Here is a 20887-nt window from a genome sequence, read left to right as displayed (position 1 = left end):
AGGCCTTACTAATAGCTGTGAGAAGAAAAGTGCAAAGCAAAGGAGAAAGGGAAAGCTATATCCATTTGAATCCAGAGTTCCAAAGAATAGCAAGAAGAGATAAGAAAGCCCTCCTCAGTGACCAGTGGAAAGAAATAGAATGGGAAAGGCTAGAGATCTCTTCAAGAAAATTAGAGATACCAAGGGAACATTTCATGCAAAAATGGGCTCAGTAAAGGACAGAAATGGTAGGGACCTAACAGAAGCAGAAGATATTGAGAAGAGATGGCAAGAATACACAGAAAACTGTACAAGAAAGATCTTCATGGCCCAGATAATCACGATGGTGTGATCACTCACCTAGAGCCAGACATCCTGGAATATGAAGTCAAGTGGGCCTTAGGAAGCATCACTACGAACAAAGCTAGTGGAGGTGATGGAATTCCAGTTGAGCTATTTCAAATCCTAAAAGATGATGCTATGAAAGTTCTGCACTCAAACTGTCAGCAAATTTGGAAAACTCAGCAGTGGCCACAGGACTGGAAAAGGTCAGTTTTCATTCTAATGCCAAAGAAGGGCAATGCCAAAGAATGCTCAAACTACCACACAATTGCATTCATCTCACATGCTAGCAAAGTAATGCTCAAAATTCTCCAAGCCAGGCTTCAGAAATACATGAACCGTGAACTTCCAGATTTTCAAGTTGGTTTTAGAAAAGGCAGAGGAACCAGAGGTCAAATTGCCAACATCTGCTGGATCATGGAAAAAGCAAGAGAGTTCCAGAAAAACATCTATTTCTGCTTTATTGACTATGCCAAAGCCTTTGATTGTATGGATCCTAATAAACTGTGGAAAATTCTGGAAGAGATGGGAATACCAGACCCCCTGACCTGCCTGCTGAGAAACCTGTATGCAGGTCAGGAAGCAACAGTTAGAACTGGATATGGAACAACAGACTGGTTCCAAATAGGAAAAGGAGTACGTCAAGGCTGTATATGGTCACCCTGCTTATTTAACTTATATGTAGAGTACATCATGTGAAATGCTGGGCTGGAGGAAGCGCAAGCTGGAATCAAGATTGCTGGGAGAAATATCAATAACCTTAGATATGCAGATGACACAACCCTTATGGCAGAAAGTGAAGAAGAACTAAAGAGCCTCTTGATGAAAGTGAAAGAGGAGAGTGAAAAAGTTGGCTTAAAGCTCAATATTCAGAAAACGAAGATCATGGCATCTAGTCCCATCACTTCATGGGAAATAGATGGGGAAACAATGGAAACAGTGTCAGACTTTATTTTGGGGGGCTCCAAAATCACTGCAGATGGTGGTTGCATCCATAAATGCTTACTCCTTGGAAGGTAGGTTATGATCAACCTAAACAACATATTAAAAAGCAGAGACATTTCTTTACCAAGAACGGTCTGTCTAATCAAGGCTATGGTTTTTCCAGTGGTCATGTATGGATGTGAGTGTTGGACTATAAAGAAAGCTTAGTGCAGAATAATTGATACTTTTGAACTGTGGTGTTGGAGAAGACTCTTGAGAGTCCCTTGGACTGCAAGTAGGTCCAATCTGTCCATCCTAAAGGAGATCAGTCCCTGGTGTTCATTGGAAGGACTGATTTTGAAGCTGAAACTCCAATACTTTGGCCACCTGATGCGAAGAGCTGACTCACTTGAAAAGACCCCGATGCTGGGAAAGATTGAGGGCTGAAGTAGAAGGGGATGAAAGAGGATGAGATGTTTGGATGGCATCTCTGGCTCACAGGACATGAGTTTGGGTAAACTCCGGGAGTTGGTGATGGATAGGGAGGCCTGGAGTGCTGCGGTTCATGGGGTCACAAAGAGTCAGACATGACTGAGCAACTGAAGTGAACTGAGCTAGGGAGGTTTGGTTAAACATCACTGCAATTGCTTTTTTAGCATTCATGGTAACAATAAATTGAATAAATAAATGGTATTCTAGAATTTCTCTTATCATACAGTAATGTACAAAGAACTGTTAAATGATGGCCTAGTGCTAAATACCAAAGAAAGCTACAGTAGTATACCTGAGACATGTAACCAGCAGGAAGATATATTGGTGGCAAAGTACCACTTGGTGACATCAAAGGTACATCAGCAGGTCCTAAAAGAGAATTATTATTAATAAAATTTTAAATACATTAAAAAAAATCCATTTAACTTTGCACAGTGAAAACTAGTTTCAAGTGTTAACAAGTCAGCCATTTTGAAAGTGTATTTTGTTTACTTACATAGGAGACTAGGTAGGAATGTAGATAAGTCAATACAAATTCATTACAATGATGAAAAATAACCAAGGCACATAATGGGGATTGGGTGAAATTTATATCATAAAAATTTTGGCCAAATACACAGCTAGTGTATTTACTTCCAGTATAATTGTTTTTGCACTTTTCAGGTGGCTCCAGTGGTAAAGAATCTGCCTGCCAATGTAGGAGACATAGGAGACACGGGTTTGATCCCTGGGTTGGGAAGATCCCATGGAGGAGGGCATGGCAATCCATTCCAGTATTCTTGCCTGGAGAAACCCATGGACAGAAGAGCCTGGTGGGTTACAGTCCATAAGGTTGCAAAGAGTCGGACATGACTGAAGTGACTTAGCACATAGACATAATTGTCTTCTACTTATCCATTTTACTCACCTATCATAGTTGTATTTGAATAATAGAAGTTTTACTCTGTATCATAAAATATATTTTATAGTGATATTATATAAAAAACTTAAATCAATTTTAACATGAAGGCTTTTAACTAATATTAGCAAAGTGAAATAATTTGGGAGGAACAACATAACATAAAGGACCCAATGCTACTCATGTGATGCCTTATATTTATACTAGGTATTCTTACTATCTTAAAGACACACTGCATAGGAAATAAAAATACAACACAGAATAGAGGCATTTATATGTCATCATTCTTTTGTTTATCTGAAATTATTATAATTAGTGCTTAGTTGTAAAAGTATATGTGGCCTTTTTTCAAGGCCTAGAATGGTAATTTGCTGTTAATAAGGGGGAAAATAATAAAGATGAGTTTATGGTAAACTGTATATAGCAGCCATATGGAACCCAATGCTAAATGATGTTTCAAAGCATTTTGAGACAGATCTAAATCACCTTCAGATGCAAAATAATTGGCATAAAAACAGAAACAATCACTGCACTTTGAAATAATTAATAGTAAATCTTTTTAAAAAGTTATTATTATTATTTATTTATTTTATCTGTGCTGGGTCTTTGTTGCTGTGCAGGCTTTTCTCTAGTTGTAGCAAGCAAGGACTACTCTCTAATTGAGGTGTGTGGGCTTCTCATTGTGGTTGCTTCTCTTGAGCACAAGGTCTAGGGTGTGCAGACTTCAGTAGTTGCAGCAACGAGCTCTAGAGCACAGGTTCAGTAGTTGTGGTGCATGCGCTTAGTTGCTCTGTGGCATGTGGGATCCTCTGGGGCCAGGGATCGAACCTGTCTCCAGCATTGGCAGGCAGACTTATTACCACTGAGCCACCAGGGAATCCCCAGTAATAAATCTTAAATGAAGTAAATATTTATTAACTTTGTACTACTACTGAAATAATTCTGTATGCTGCACATTTGCTATATACACATGTATATAGATATCAAACTTTTAATAGTTATATATAAATAATTTCCCCATTCTTATACATTTTTCTATCTTAAATGTTTAGTGTAGTGCTGGAATGGGCTTCCTAGGTGGCTCAGTGGTGAACAATCTGCCTGTAATGCAGGAGTCGCAGAAACAAGTTCGATCCCTGGTTAGGAAAGATCCCCTGGAAGAGGGTATGGCAACCCACTCCAGTACTTTTGCCTGGAGAATCTCATGGACAGAGGAGCCTGGTGGGCTACAATCCATAAGGTCACAAAGAGTGGGACATGACTGAAGTGACTTAGCTTAGTGCTGGAATAAGCTAGGCATTAATGAAATACGTGTTGAATGTATGAATGAATGAGTTGTCTGAAGCACTCACGAGTCTCCTATCAGAGGATAGTCTAAAACTATCAGTGGTTGTTCAATTCAGTTCAGTCACTCAGTCATGTCCGACTCTTTGCGACCCCATGAATCACAGCACGCCAGGCCTCCCTGTCCATCACCAACTCCCTGAGTTCACTCAAACTCATGTCCATCGAGTCGGTGATGCCATCCAGCATTCTCATCCTCTGTCGTCCGCTTCTCCTCCTGTCCCCAATCCCTCCCAGCATCAGAGTCTTTTCCAATGAGTCAACTCTTCACATGAGGTGGCCAAAGTATTGCAGTTTCAGCTTCAGCATCAGTCCTCCCAATGAACACCCAGGACTGATCTCCTTTAAGATGGACTGGTTGGATCTCCTTGCAGTCCAAGGGACTCTCAAGAGTCTTCTCCAACACCACAGTTCAAAAGCATCAATTCTTTGGTGCTCAGCTTTCTTCATAGTCCAACTCTCACATCCATACATGACCACTGGAAAAACCATAGCCTTGACTAGACGGACCTTTGTTGGCAAAGTAATATCTCTGCTTTTCAATATGCTATCTAGGTTGGTCATAACTTTCCTTCCAAGGAGTAAGTGTCTTTTAATTTCATGGCTGCAATCACCATCTGCAGTGATTTTCAGTTCAGTTCAGTTGCTCAGTTGTGTCCGACTCTTTGTGACCCCACGAATCACAGCACGCCAGGCCTCTCTGTCCATCACCAACTCCCGGAGTTCACTCAGACTCACGTCCATCGAGTCAGTGATGCCATCCATCCATCTCATCCTCTGTCATCCCTTTCTTCTCCTGCCCCCAATCCCTCCCAGCATCAGAGTCTTTTCCAATGAGTCAACTCTTCACATGAGGTGGCCAAAGTACTGGAGTTTCAGCTTTAGCATCATTCCTTCCAAAGAAATCCCAGGGCTGATCTCAGTGATTTTGGAGCCCCCCAAAATAAAGTCTGACACTGTTTCCACAGTTTCCCCATCTATTTCCCATGAAGTGATGGGGCCAGATGCCATGATCTTAGTTTTCTGAATGTTGAGCTTTAGCCAACTTTTTCATCAAGAGGCTTTTTAGTTCCTCTTCACTTTGTGCCATAAGAGTGGTGTCATCTGCATATCTGAGGTTATTGATATTTCTCCCGGCAATCTTGATTCCAACTTGTAACAATATACAACCTTGATGTACTCCTTTTCCTATTTGGAACCAGTCTGTTGTTCCATGTCCAGTTATAACTGTTGCTTCCTGACCTGCATACAGGTTTCTCAAGAGGCAGGTCAGGGGGGTCAGGTATTCCCATCTCTTTCAGAATTTTCTACAGTTTATTGTGGTTCACACAGTCAAAGGCTTTGAATAGTTCCAAAATCTGGACTTTTTCAAATGGAATTCTTCAATTAATTGTTAATTTTTATAAATACTTTACATGAAGGTTTGTAGTAACACTAGCAAGATGAATCCTGGTTGTTCTGTTGATATTATGCTCCTATGAGGAGATCCAACCAGTCCATTCTGAAGGAGATTAGCCCTGGGATTTCTTTGGAGGGAATGATGCTAAAGCTGAAACTCCAGTACTTTGGCCACCTCATGCGAAGAGTTGACTCATTGGAAAAGACTCTGATGCTGGGAGGGATTGGGGGCAGGAGGAGAAGGGGATGACAGAAGATGAGATGGCTGGATGGCATCACTGACTCAATGGACGTGAGTCTTAGTGAACTCTGGGAGTTGGTGATGGACAGGGAGGCCCGCTGTGCTGTGATTCATGGGGTTGCAAAGAGTCGGACACGTCTGAGCGACTGAACTGAACTGAACTGAACTGATGAGGAGTATATAAACTTAAGATCACTCAATATGGCTCAAGCAAAAAAGGATATTAGGGAATTAGATTACTAGTAAAATCATCTCACACCAATATTTAAATTCACCTCTATTTGATATCAAACAACATACATACTTTTACTGACCTTGAATATTTTGAATGCTCCCATCATTGGACTTGATGGTGAGGATCTCCCCAGGGTTAACATGCACCAATATAATCTAGAAATAAACCATTCTTTAATGGCATATTTTCTATTAATCTATGAAAAATTCATCATTATCTTTTTGAAAAAACATTCAAAATCACTAATTGGGGTCGAAAATGCTCAAGGAGTAGAGTACAACTAGGCACTAAGTAAGAGCAAGTCCTCCCTCACCCAAGTAAAACTTAATATAATAGGATAATAGGAAATAGGTATATTGAGATGGAGGAACCAAATTCCACCCCTCAAAAAAAATCTGCAAAAAAATAAAAAACAGAAAACTAAACTTATCTGAAGGAAAAATTCAGACATACTTGTTGTACCCAGTATTGAGGACAAGAAGGCCATCTGGTATATCTCTTGGGATGAGTCATCATTTGTGAATAATTAGTAGTACACTGTGTTCCAACAGTGGTATCCAGATAACTCTCCATCTAGTAAAAAGTAATTTTAATTTTAATAAGGTCATTTTTATACTGGCTGCTTTTGACATGGTGATGTCAAAATGATAAGCTAGAAGTACAATATTTGCTCATTTTTTTTTAAACTCTGAAGAAAAACAGAGACCTTTTCACATTCAGTTCAGTCGCTCAGTCATGTCTGAATCTCTGTGACACCATGGACTACAGCACGCCAGGCTGCCCTGTCCATCACCAACTCCCAGAGTTTACTCAAACTCATGTTCATTGGGTCAGTGATCCAACCATCTTATCCTCTGTCGTCCCCTCCTCCTCCCGCCTTTAATCTTTCCCTGCATCAGGGTCTTTTCCAGTGAGTCAGTTCTTCCCATCACGTGGCCAAAGTCAGGTGGTCTGGTATTCCCATCTCTTGAAGAATTTTCCACTATTTATTGTGATCCACACAAAGGCTTTGGCATAGTCAATAAAGCAGAAATAGAAAATTTTCTGGAGCTCTCTTGCTTTTTTGATCCAGTGCATGTTGGCAATTTGATCTCTGGTTCCTCTGGCTTTTCTAAAATCAGCTTGAACATCTGAAAGTTCACAGTTCACATATTTCTGAAGCCTGGATTGGAGAATTTTGAGCATTACTTTGCTAGTGTGTGAGATGAGTGAATTTGTGCGGTAGTTTGAGCATTCTTTGGCATTGCCCTTCTTTGGCATTGGAATGAAAACTGACCTTTTCCAGTCTTGTGGCCACGGCTGAGTTTTCCAAATTTGCTGACATATTGAGTCAGCACTTTCACAGCATCATCTTTTAGGATTTGAAATAGCTCAACTAGAATTCCATCACCTCCACTAGCTTTGTTCATAGTGATGCTTCCTAAGGCCCACTTGACTTCACATTCCAGGATGCCTGGTTCTAGGTGAGTGATCACACCATTGTGATTATCTAGGTCGTGAAGATCTTTCTTGTACAGTTCTTCTGTATATTCTTGCCATCTCTTCTCAATATCTTCTGCTTCTGTTAGGTCCCTACCATTTCTCTCTTTTACTGAGCCCATCTTTGCATGAAATGTTCCCTTGGTATCTCTAATTTTCTTGAAGAGATCTCTAGTCTTTCCCATTCTATTGTTTTCCTTTATTTCTTTGCACTGGTCACTGAGGAGGGCTTTCTTATCTCTCCTTGCTATTCTTTGGAACTCTGCATTCGAATGGATATATCTTTCCTTTTCCCCTTTGCTTTTCACTTCTCTGCTTTTCACAGCTACTTGTAAGGCCTCCTCAGACAGCCATTTTGCTTTTTTTGCATTTCTTCTTCTTGGGGATGGTCTTGATCCTTGTCTCCTGTACAATGTCACGAACCTCTGTCCATAGTTCATCAGGCACTCTGTCTATCAGATCTAGTCCCTTAAATCTATTTCTCACTTCCACTGTATAATCATGAGGGATTTGATTTAGGTCATACCTGAATGGTGTAGTGGTTTTCCTTACTTTCTTAAATTTAAGTCTGAAATTAGATTACATATGTAGATAACACTTTTCTTCAATAGATTATCTTAAATGGGTAAATGCTAAATCTAAATCACACCCTCTTTCTTTCTAGAGACCAAGTCTGTGGGTAGATGTCATTGTTGCTCAAAATGATACTGTTAAATATTAGCAAGTTGAACTTACAGCTATGAATGAGTATGAAGGAAGTTGAATCTACTTTAGAGTCATTTAAAATCATTCAACAGAATAAACTCTGGGCCGTATAATTTTGAGACACACTGCCAGGACTTCTGAGCCTGCCAGTGGAGGCTACAAAAGAATCTAAATCCACCCAAAAGGAGGTTAAATGTCACTCAAGCAGTTTTAAGAAGAAGATAAGTAGATGTTGATAAAAAGACTAAAAACTTACAAAGTAAGTGACCAATCATTAAAAGTGACACAGTTTTTCTAAATAAAAGCTAATACTGAATTCAATAAAAATTTGAACAGTTTTAATGAAAAAAAAAAAAAGCAAAACTACCCTTACCTGATGTATAGGATCTCTGTTGATCAGTGGAGTTAAAAGAGGCATTTCAGTAAGAGTAGATGCAAGCCCATGTTCAGTCATGTCTAAAAAGTTTGGCTTTCACAAAAATGATGTTTCTAAAAAGGGAGTGAAAACTTAGATTAATCAAATTAAATCACAGTGATTTTATTTTTTAATATAAATTTATTTATTTTAATTGGAGGTTAATTACTTTACAATATTGTATTGGTTTTGCCATACATCAACATGAATCCACCACAGGTATACACGTGTTCCCCATCCTGAACCTCCCTCCCTCCTTCCTCCCTGTACCATCCCTCTGGGTTATCTCAGTACACCAGCCCCAAGCATCCAGTATCATGCATCGAACCTGGACTGGTGATTCATTTCATATATGATATTATACATGTTTCAATGCCATTCTTCCAATTCACCCCACCCTCTCCCTCTCCCACAGAGTCCAAAAGATTGTTCTATACATCTGTCTCTTGTGCTGTCTCGCATATAGGGTTATCATTACCATCTTTCTAAATTCCATATATATTCCTTAATATACTGTATTGGTGTTTTTCTTTCTGGCTTACTTCACTCTGTATAATAGGCTCCAGTTTCATCCACCTCGTTAGAACTGATTCAAATGTATTCTTTCTAATGGCTGAGTGATTTTAAATGACAAAACCTGATGAAATATTCCTAGGAAAATCCATCAAATAATTTTTCTCTCTAGAAATGTTTACTTAACTGAAATTGTTTTATGGCTACGTTTCAAAATAATCATTTGTTTTCATAAATGAAAAAATAGAAAGTTAAGAGTAGAGCTTTGAGTGTTAACTCTTCACTCATTAAATCAAGATAGCTTCATTTTACAGTGTGAAGAATGATTTAAACAAGTTATTGGTCATTTGATTCACTCAGATCAAGTTCAGTTAATTTCCAATCTATGATAACTGCCAAATAAGACTTCATATTGCTTAGAAGGCTTTAAAAATTAACTAGATCCCTTTTAAAATGATAGGACCACAGATATTTATCTTAACTGTTTGAGATACTAAAATCAAGTATCTTAAACATAGCTCAAAGCTTTAAATCCAAACCTTTAAACTTAGAATACTTTCCAGGTTCTAATACTGCATGTGTAGATGGAACCAAGTGATAAAATATGGTGTAACAGTCCAGATCCTTGGGTCCATATACACCTGGACAAAAATCAGAAAGAAAAATATGATGTTTTTGAAGGTGGAGAAAGAGGATACTCAAGAAGAAACCTCTTGGAGCTAGGCAGGTCTCCAAATGAAGTGTGTTGTTGTGGTTCTACATCTCCGTGGCAACTACTGATGCAAAAGAATTTTCACTATGTCATAATTCTAGTCACTGCTTACATCATTTCCTACCAAGTTTTTTTTTTTTTTTAATGCAGTCTTTGGAGACTTTTTACTTGTGAATATAGCTTTTCAAAAATGAAAGATTTAAAGAAGTATGGAATGCATCTAGCAGGAAAATGCATATATTCTCTTAGCTTAGGATTATAAGAAATAGTTACAAACTTAATGTTTTAAATACTACTCAACTGTGAAAAGCACCTTAGACTAATTTATTGGTTTTTTTTTTTCATGTTAGCTATGATATCATTGTATTCATGTAACATGTCAAAATCTGGATCGGTTTGACTTTTTAAAACAATTTATTTATTTTTAATTGAAGGGTATTTTTTTTTTACAATATTGTGTTGGTTTCTGCCATACATCAACATGTATAGCCAAAAATTTGTTTCATTCATGACTAGTAATTGTTTTTTAGGCCATTTTAATGATGGGATTGATCAAGATTTAAAACAACCTACAATGACATTTACAAAATGGAGACTGGCAACAAACTATTTATGTGTGTGTTTGTGTGTGTATGTGTGTGTGTATGTGTGTGTGTATGTATGTATATATATACATATACATATATATATATATATATATATATCCTCCCATTCCTTACTGTTCATTTCCACTAGAGCTTACAATTATTGGTGCCCATGGTATGTCAAATTAATAGAGTTTGTTATTCACTTCTTTATCTTTGCTATAGCTGTGCACCAACTTAGACCTAGGATTAATTTAACCATTGAGTCAATCTTGGGTAACATCCATACATTAACAGATTCTAAGCAGACAGATAACTATCTCTCAGTAAAAATTGAGAAGGGAGTTTTAATTGCTTTGAAACTAAAATTAATTGGAATTAGATTCCCTAAAGTATAAATGTTTTAAATATTCTTATTTGTTAATAAGTCAATGTTACAGATGATTAAATGCCCCATTTAGATAGATTGTTTCAAGTATTTCAGTTTTACAGGTTAAATGATTTCTAATATATAAAGAATCCATTTACTTTTAGCATTTGGAGAACTTCTTGTTCTTTCCCCTCATGTTTTGGTCATTATCGTTTCATTTTAAAGTTAAATGTGGGGGCGGTCCTAAGATTGCAGAGGAATAGGACGGGGAGACCATTTTCTCCCCCATAAATTCATCAAAAGAACATATGAACGCTGAGTAAATTCCACAAAACAACTTCTGAATGCTGGCAGAGGACATCAGGCACCCAAAAATCAGTGCATTGTCTTCAAAAGGAGGTAGGAAAAAATATAAAAGATTAAAAGAGAGACAAGGAGATAGGGATGGAGATTTGTCCCAGGAAGGGAGTCTTAAAAAAGAGAGAAGTTTCCAAACACCAGGAAACACTCTCACTGGCGAGTCTGTGGCGAGCCTTGGAATCTCAAAGAGCAACATCAGTTCAGTTCAGTTGCTCAGTTGTGTCTGACTCTTTGCGATCCCATGAATCGCAGCATGCCGGGCCTGCCTGTCCATCACCAACTCCCGGAGTTCACTCAGATTCACGTCCATTGAGTCAGTGATGCCATCCAGCCATCTCATCCTCTGTCGTCCCTTTCTTCTCCTGCCTCCAATCCCTCCCAGCATCAGAGTCTTTTCCAATGAGTCAACTCTTCGCATGAGGTGGCCAAAGTACTGGAGTTTCAGCTTCAGCATCATTCCTTCCAAAGAAATCCCAGGGCTGGTCTCCTTCAGAATGGACTGGTTGGATCTCCTTGCAGTCCAAGGGACTCTCAAGAGTCTCCTCCAACACCAGAGTTCAAAAGCATCAATTCTTCGGCGTTCAGCTTTCTTCACAGTCCAACTCTTACATCCATACATGATCACTGGAAAAACCATAGCCTTGACTAGACAGACCTTTGTTGAGAAAGTAATGTCTCTGCTTTTCAATATGCTATCTAGGTTGGTCATAACTTTTCTTCCAAGGATTAAGCGTCTTTTAATTTCATGGCTGCAGTCACCATCTGCAATGATTTTGGAGCCCCCAAAAATAAAGTCTGACACTGTTTCCACTGTTTCCCCATCTATTTCCCATGGAGTGATGGGATCAGATGCCATGATCTTCGTTTTCTGAATGTTGAGCTTTAAGCCAACTTTTTCACTCTCCTCTTTCACTTTCATCAAGAGGCTTTTTAGTTCCTCTTCACTTTGTGCCATAAGAGTGGTGTCATCTGCATATCTGAGGTGATTGATATTTCTCCCGGCAATCTTGATTCCAGCTTGTGTTTCTTCCAGTCCAGCGTTTCTCATGATGTACTCTGCATATAAGTTAAATAAGCAGGGTGACAATATACAGCCTTGACGTACTCCTTTTCCTATTTGGAACCAGTCTGTTGTTCCATGTCCAGTTCTAACTGTTGCTTCCTGACCTGCATATAGGTTTCTCAAGAGGCAGGTCAGGTGGTCTGGTATTCCCATCTCTTTCAGAATTTTCCACAGTTTATTGTGATCCACACAGTCAAAGGCTTTGGCATAATCAATAAAGTAGAAATAGATGTTTCTGGAACTCTCTTGCTTTTTCCATGATCCAGCGGATGTTGGCAATTTGATCTCTGGTTCCTCTGCCTTTTCTAAAACCAACATAACCGGGAAGAAAAATAAATAAATAATTAAAACCCACAGATTACGTGCCCAACAATAACTCCCAGCAGAGAAACAGTGCAGACACCAGTATCTGCCACTAGCAAGTGGGGACTGGGCAGGAAGGCTCAGGCTGCCTTGCTTAGGGTAAGAACTGGGCCTGAATGCCCCAAGGGCAATCTGAGGGAACTAACTTGAGATAGCAAACCAGACTGTGGGATAGCTATCCCATGAAAAGCCCCAACCTAAGACACCACCAGGCCTGCTCACAGAGCAAAGGACTGAGCAGAGCTAGCTGGCTGTGGACTGGCCCATCCCCTGCCTGAGACAGGCAGGCGAGGGCAGCCAGAGCCAGAAGGGAGCAATCACTGCCACAGAGAGGCATCATCTACCAAACTGCAAGCAGGCTTTGTTGCTAACCAAGACTTGGGATTATGGATGGTTGACATCTGCCGGGAGGGTCTCAGACAGAGATCAGCTCCCCAGAAGAGACACACAGCACACCTGAGAAGGCGCGCCAGTTGTACACCCAGAAAACTGAGCAGCAGGGACGGGGGAAGCGATAAGTCGCAGTGACTGCACTCGCCAAACTCCTGGTCACCTGAGCTGCTTGGACCTGGGAAGGACACAAAACACAGGCCCAACCGAGTCTGCACCTTTGTGGAGTACCTGAGTACCTGACTCTGAGCAGCATAGACCTGGGAAGTGCATACAACCCAGAACTGGCCTCAGACAGTTCCTGGCAAAGCAACCTAGAGCCTAAGCAGTGTAGACAGGGAAAGCACACATGCCGTGAGTGGGGGCAAACCCAGTGTGTTGAAGACACTGCGTGCATACACCAGTGTTATTTATTTGCAGTGTTCCTCCCTCCCCACAACACGACTGAACAAGTGAGCCTAAAGAAATATCCACCACCGCCCTCTTGTATCAGGGCAGAAATTAGACACTGAAGAGATCAGCAAACAGAAGAAGCTAAAACAAACAGAGGAAACCTCCTTGGAAGTGACAGGTGCAATAGACTAAAACCCTGTAGTTAGCACCAACTGCATAGGAAGGGGCCTATAGATCTTGAGAAGTATAAGCTGGATCAAGGAACTATCTTAAAATGAACTGACCCCACACTCTCCACAACAACACCAGAGGAAGTCCTAGATATATTTTTACTATTATCATTTTTTAAATTAAAAAACCTATTTTTAAGTCCTCTATTACTCCTTTGATTTTCATTTTTATTACGTACTATTACTGTGCAAAAAAGACTATTTTTTTAAAGAAAATTCATATATATATTTTATAACCTCTACTCTAGATTTTTAATCTTTGTTTTCTCATATTTGTTATCAATTTTGTACCTTTAAGAATCCAATCTTCAGTACCTATTTCAACTTGAGAGTGAGATTACTGGCTTGACTGCTCCCTCCCACTTTGGACTCTCCTTTTCCTCCACCAGGTTGCCTCTATCTCCTCCCTCCCCCTTCTCTTCTTTACCCAACTCTGTGAATCTCTGTGTGTGTTCTGGATGGTGGAGAACACTTAGGAAACTGATTACTGGCTGGATCTCTCTCCTTTTGATTCCCCCCTTTATCCTCCTGGCCACCTTTGTCTCCTTCCTCCCTCTTCTCTTCTCTATGTAACTCTGTGAACCTCTCTGAGTGTTCCTGACTGTAGAGAGTACATTGGGAATTGATTACTGGCTAGCTTGCTCTCTCCTTTTTTGATTCCACCTCACCTCATCCTGGTCACCTTTATCTCCCTCCTCCCTCTTCTCTTCTCCATGTAATTCTGTGTACCTCTCTGGGTGTCCCTTACTGTGGAGAAACTTTTCATCTTTAACCTAGATGTTTTATCAACAGTGCTGTATAGATGGAGAAGTCTTGAGGCTACTGTAAGAATAAGACTGAAAACCAGAGTAAGGAGGCTTACGTCCAAAACCTGAGAACACCAGAGAACTCCTGACTCCAGGGAATATTAATTGACAGGAGCTAATCAAACGCCTACATACCTACACTGAAACCAAGCACCACCAAAGAGCCAACAAGTTTCAGAGCAAGACATACCATGCAAATTCTCCAGCAACACAGGAATTTAGCCTTGAACTTCAATATTCAGGCTGCCCAAAGTCACACCAAACCCACTGACATCTCATAATTCATTACTGGACACTTCATTACAGTCCAGAAAGAAGAAATCCAGCTCCACTCACCAGAACACAGACACAAGCTTCCCTAACCAGAAAATCTTGACAAGCCACCCATCCAACCCCACCCACAGCGAGGAAACTCCACAATAAAGAGAACTCCACAAACTGCCAGAATACAGAAAGGCCACCCCCAAACACACCAATATAAACACGATGAAAGGCAGAGAAATACCCATCAGGTAAAAGAACAAGATAAATGCCCACCAAACCAAACAAAAGAGGAAGAGATAGGGAATCTACCTGATAAAGAATTCTGACTAAAGACAGTGAAAATGATCCAAAATCTTGAAAACAAACTGGAGTTACAGATAAAGAGCCTGGAGACAAGGATTGAGAAGATGCAAGAAAGGTTTAACAAGGACCTAGAAGAAATAAAAAAGAGTCAATATATAATGAATAATGCAATAAATGAGATAAAAAGCACTTGAGGGAATCAACAGTAGAATAATGGAGGTAGAAGATAGGATAAGTGAGGTAGAAGATAGAATGGTAAAAATAAATGAAACAGAGAAGAAAATAGAAAAACAAATTAAAAGAAATGAAGACAATCTCAGAGACCTCTGACAATATTAAACACCCCAACATTCGAATCATAGGAATCCCAGAAGAAGACAAAAAGAAAGAACATGAGAAAATACTTGAGGAGATAATAGTTGAAAACTTCCCTAAAACGGGGAAGGAAATAATCACCCAAATCCAAGAAACCCAGAGAGTCCCAAACAAGATAAAGAAAGAAAGAAAGGAAATCAAGTCACTCAGTCGTTTCTGACTCTTTGTGACTGCATGGACTGTAGCCCACCAGGCTCCGCCGTCCATGGGCTTCTCCAGGCAAGATACTGGAGTGGGCTGCCATTTCCTTCTCCAGGGGATCTTTCAGATCCAGGGATCGAACCCAGGTCTCCCACATTGCAGGCAGAGGGTTTAATCTCTGAGCCACCAGGGCAGATCCCAACTCAAGGCAAAACACCCCAAGACACATATTAATCAAATTAACAAAGATCAACACAAAGAACAAATATTAAAAGCTGCAAGGGAAAAGCAACAAATAACACACAAGCGGATTCCCATAAGGATAAGAGCTGATCTTTAAATAGAAACTCTTCAGGCCAGGAGGGAATGGCAAGATATACTTAAAGTGATGAAAGAAAATAACCTACAGCCCAGATTACTGTACCCAATGCCCCAACCAAAAGACACAGACTGGCTGAATGGATAAAAAAAAAAAAAAAAAGACCTCTACCTCTATATATGTTACCTACAGGAGACCCACCTCGAAACAAGGGACACTTATAGACTGAAAGTGAAGGGCTGGGAAAACATATTCCATGCAAATAGAGGCCAAAAGAAAGCAGGAGTAGTAATACTCATACCAGATAAAATAGACTTTAAAACAAAGGCTGTGAAAAGAGATAAAGAAGGACACTACATAATGATCAAAGGATCAATCCAAGAAGAAGATATAACAATTATAAATATATATGCACCCAACATAGGAGCACTGCAATATGTAAGACAAATGCTAACAAGTATGAAAGGGGAAATTAACAATAACACAATAATACTGGGAGACTTTAATACCCCACTCACACCTATGGATAGATCAACTAAACAGGAAATCAAGAAGGAAACACAAACTTTAAATGATACAATAGGCCAGCTAGATCTAATTGATATCTGTAGGACATTTCACCCCAAAACAATGAATTTTACCCCAAAACAATGAATTTTACCTTTTTCTCAAGTGCACGCAGAACCGTCTCCAGGATAGACCACATCCTGGGCCATAAATCTAGCCTTGGCAAATTCAAGGAAATCAAGAGATACCTGGAGAAACAGGCAAGTTTGGCCTTAGAGTACAAAATGAAGCAGGGTGAAGGCTAACAGAGTTTTGCCAAGAGAACACACTGGTCATACCAAACACTCTCTTCTAATAACACAAGAGATGACTCTACAATGGACATCACCAGATGGTCAATATGGAAGTCAGACTGATTATATTCTTTGCAGCTGAGATGCTCTAACAGTCAGCAAAAATAAGACCTAGAGCTGACTGGCTCAGTTCATGAGCTACTTACTGAAAAATTCAGACTTAAATTGAAGAAAATAGAGGCCATTCAGATATGACCTAAACAAAATCCCATATGATTATACAGTGGAAGTGATAAATAGATGAAAAGGATTAGATCTGGAAGACAGAGTGCTAGAGAACTATGATGGAGGTTCAAAACATTGTACAGGAGGTGGTTAGCAAAACAATCCCCAAGAAAAAGAAATGCAAAAAGGCAAAATGGTTATCTGAGGAGGCCTTACAAAAAGGCCTACTGAGAAAAGAAGAGAAGGAAAAGGCAAAGGAGAAAAGGAAAGATATATTCTTCTGAATGCAGAGTTCCAAAGACTAGCAAGGAGAGATAAGAAAGCCTTCTTCAGTGAACAATGCAAAGAAATAGAGGAATGCAATAGAATGGGAAAGACTAGAGAGCTCTTCAAGATTAGAGGTACCAAGGGACCATTTCATGCAAAGATGGACACAATAAAGGGCAGAAATGGTATAGACCTAACAGAAGCAGAAGATATTGAAAAGAGGTGTCAAGAATACACAGAAGAACTGTACAAAAAAGATCTTAATGACTGAGGAAAACACAATGTTGTGGTCCCTCACTTAGAGCCAGACACTCTGGAGTGTGAAGTCAAGTGGGCCTTAGGAAGCATTACTATGGACAAAGCTAGTTGAGGTGATGGAATTGCAGCTGACCTCTTTCAAATCCTTAAAAATGAAACTGTGAAAATGCTGCACTCATTATGCAAGCGAATTTGGAAAATTTAGCAGTGCCACAAGACTAGACAAGGTCAGTTTTCATTTTAATCCCAAAGAAGGCAATGCCAAAGATTGTTAAAAGTACCACACAATTGTGCTCTTATCACACACTATCAAGGTAATGCTCAAAATCCTTCAAGCCAGGCTTCAACAGTATATGAACCAAGAGCTTCCAGATGTACAGGGTGGATTTAGAAAAAGCCGAAGAGCCAGAGATCAAGTTGCCAACATCCATTGGATCATAGACAAAACAAGGGAATTCCAGAAAAACATCTACTTCTGCTTCATTGACTATGCTAAAGCCTTTGACTGTGTGGATCATGCCAAATGGTGGAAGATTCTTAAAGAGATGAGAATATCAGATGGCCTTACCTGCCTCCTGTGAAACCCATATGCAGGTCACAAAGCAACAGTTAGAACCCTACATGTTACAATGGACTGGTTCAAAATTGGGAAAGGAATACATCAAGGCTGTATATCGTCACCCTGCTTATTTAACTTATATGCAGAGTACATCATGCAAAATGCTGGGCTGGAAGAAGCACAAGCTGGAATCAAGATTGCTGGGAGAAATATCAATAACCTCAGATATGCAGATAACACCACCCTTATGGCAGAAAGTGAAGAGGAACTAAAGAGCCTCTTGATGAAGGTGAAAGAGGAGAGTGAAAAAGCTGGCTTAAAACTCAACATTCAAAAAACTAAGATCATGACATCTGGTCCCATCACTCCATCACAAATGGTTGGGGAAACAATGCAAACAGTGAGAGACTTTATTTTCTTGGGCTCCAAAATCACTGCAGATTGACTACAGCCATGAAATTAAAAGACACTTGCTCCTTGGAAGAAAAGCTATGAGAAAGCTTGACAGCATATTAAAAAGCAGAAACATCACTTTACAGACAAAGATTCATATTCAAAGATACGGTTTTTCCAGTAGTCATGTACAGATGTGAGAGTTGGACCATAAAGAAGTCTGAAAGCCAAAGAATTGATGCTTTCCAACTGTGGTGCTGGGGGAAGCTCTTGAGAGTCCCTTGGACTGCAAGATCTACCCAGTCAATCCTAAAGGAAATCAACCCTGAATATTAACTGGAAAGACTGATGCTGAAGCTGATGCTCCAATACTTTGGCCACCTGATATTAAGAGGGTAACAGGCAGGAAGGTCAGGGGTCTCCAAACAGAGGAAATAGGCTGCAAGCGTCAGACATTTTTCTCTCTCTTAAATTTAAAAGGAGGTTTCTCTTAAAATACTGTGTTGCCATAATGACACCTGATTCTATCTGAAGTTAACTATTCTCAAACCTTGAGTTAACCAATGAATTTTTCTTATGGAAATGTTTGTCTTAAGCTATGTTAGTGTACTATGTATTTACTGATGTCTTCAAGTCACTTGCACCTAATGGCTCAGAAATTACTTGACAAACCAGTATGTCAGACATTGTTCCCCTAATCTATGTAAACGAAACTATTTGTATAGTAATCTGCCTTTCTACAAGATTCAAGTCAATCATTTTATGGCCCAGGATGACTCGTCTGGTGCCAAGATTATCCCCAAATACATCTTATGGATGAGGGGCCTGGTGCCATTCTGAGTTATAAGACATCCCTTTCTTTCATTAACAAACTGCTAGTGACTATATAACATCCAGCTGAAGACTAACAGGGGGGTACTCTTTCTGCCCCCTTCTGATGCCTATGTCAGAAGCTTTCTCTATCTCCTTTATACTTTAATAAAACTTTATTACACAAAAGCTCTGAGTTATTAAGCCTCGTCTCTGGCCCCAGATTGAATTCCTGTCCTCCAGAGGCCAAGAATCCCAGCATCATTTCGTGGTTCAGCAACAACCTTTCATCTTGGGGGCTCATCCAGGATCCTTCAGGACAAGGTAAGGATGCTTGGAGCTCTAGTTCTTTGTTCTCCTAGCGAACACGTTTTCTGCTGTACTTTACCAACTCTATGGTGTGGTTGTGTGAATGAATGACATGCTCTGCGCAAAGCAAGTGAGGAGCCCTGCTCTGCGGTTCCACAGTGATCTCATACGGCTTATGGCAAAAACTTGTCGGGGGTTTATACCAACCTGGCAATGCCAAGAGGCACCCAACGTCTCCTTCAGGGACAGACCAGAAATGGACAAAGCGTGTGGACAGAACTCTCCTTTCTCAGTCAAACTTTTTGGTCTCTTTGACCATTTCATAACTCCTTGGGAATTAGAAGTACTAACCTAATCTATCAGATCATAGACTTTCAAGGGACTTGTGATCTATGTGTTACTGTGTACTGTGACTTAGGTCCCAAACTTAGATTGGTAGTTAGGAAGTGCCTAGCTTTGCTAGGAATCAAAAGTTCAGAAGCTAGATGGAGCTCTAGCTCCAAGAGCATCTCTGAGGTTAAAGGTTACTCAGATTGGAACTACAATGTTTCTTTTTTTCCTTTGGTAACACTGGCTCTTAGTGGACCACAGGAGGCTCTTATACTGATGTGATGATGCTTGAAAGAAACATCTCAGATTTATGTTTGTATCAGTATTATTGTGGTCAAGAATATACTCAGGGTCATGCACAGGCGCTCAGGTGACAAATGTTTCCCTCAGTGGTCTTACCATGAGAGGCATTCTGGAAGGTTACTCTGATTGCACCCCGGGTGGCATCAGAGACAAACAAGGTTTTAATGGTAAGGAGCTGGACGTCAGTCAGGGATGCCATCAGGTCTACCCCTGGTGCATCCCCACCCTGTCTTGGTGATAAAACCAGGAGGGATGAGTATGATGCCTGCATCGGTAAGAGACAGACTAAGTCTGACCAGAAAAGAAAAGCTTTGGTGTAAAGTCTGTCTACACCCCTATCTAAAACAGGGAGGGACACCTCTGGTAAACAAATGGCGCTTGTCGCTTTTTTTTCTCTCTTACAGATGGTAGCTAACAATTTCAGCCTCACTCCTTTGAACTGTATCCTGAAAAGCTGGGATAAATTTGATCCCCAGGGCTTAAAGAAGACTCACCTGGTTTTCCTATGTAATACTACATGGCCGTGGTAGCCACTGGAAGATGGCGAATGGTGGCCAGTTGGGGGGTCTCTTAAGTATAATACTGTTTTACAATTGGACCGGTTGTGTAGAAAACATAGGAAATGGGTAAAAGTAACATATGTGTTGCTCTTTTTCTCTCTGTGAAATATGCCAGACTTATGTTCTAAGGGTACAGATTTGGGTGTGACACCTTCAGCTCCCTCCTGTCCTACTTTGCCCTTGTACCCGGGGCTCCCAACTGAACAAACTAAAAGCCAGAACCACCCCCCCCACCAAAAAAAAAAAAAAAAAGGATTGCCTTGGTCTCAGTGGAAACCCAAACTGAGATTCAAACTGCCCAAGTAGGGGTCCAAACAACTCCTGTCTCAGTACGACCTCAGACTACTCTGGTTTCAATAGAGACCCAGACCATTAAAGTAAGAGATGAGATGGAGGACAGGAGACAAAGAGATAAACAAACAAACAAACAAACAA

The 20887-nt window shown here is 40.1% G+C and overlaps 1 protein-coding gene across 1 annotated transcript in view; it reads right to left on the bottom strand.

Annotated features, from left to right (window-relative positions):
* The window catches only part of LOC120881622 (fibronectin type III domain containing protein 3C1-like), a 66528-nt gene extending 46365 nt beyond the window's left edge, over positions 1-20163 (bottom strand). Inside the window, exons 1-6 of the mRNA XM_040265316.1 lie at positions 19989-20163; positions 9505-9606; positions 8411-8493; positions 6307-6426; positions 5933-6008; positions 2030-2106 (exon numbers count right to left, since the gene is read on the bottom strand). Of these exons, the coding sequence (XP_040121250.1) occupies positions 2030-2106; positions 5933-6008; positions 6307-6426; positions 8411-8493; positions 9505-9606; positions 19989-20163 (633 nt within the window). The remainder of the gene's footprint in view (positions 1-2029; positions 2107-5932; positions 6009-6306; positions 6427-8410; positions 8494-9504; positions 9607-19988) is intronic.
* Between the last annotated feature and the right edge of the window lie 724 nt (positions 20164-20887).

Source organism: Oryx dammah, unplaced genomic scaffold (assembly GCF_014754425.2).
Source record: "Oryx dammah isolate SB20612 unplaced genomic scaffold, SCBI_Odam_1.1 HiC_scaffold_23, whole genome shotgun sequence".
Lineage (NCBI taxonomy): Eukaryota > Metazoa > Chordata > Mammalia > Artiodactyla > Bovidae > Oryx > Oryx dammah.
The sequence above is the reverse complement of the archived record's forward strand: the minus strand, read 5'-3'. Positions and strand labels throughout refer to the sequence as shown.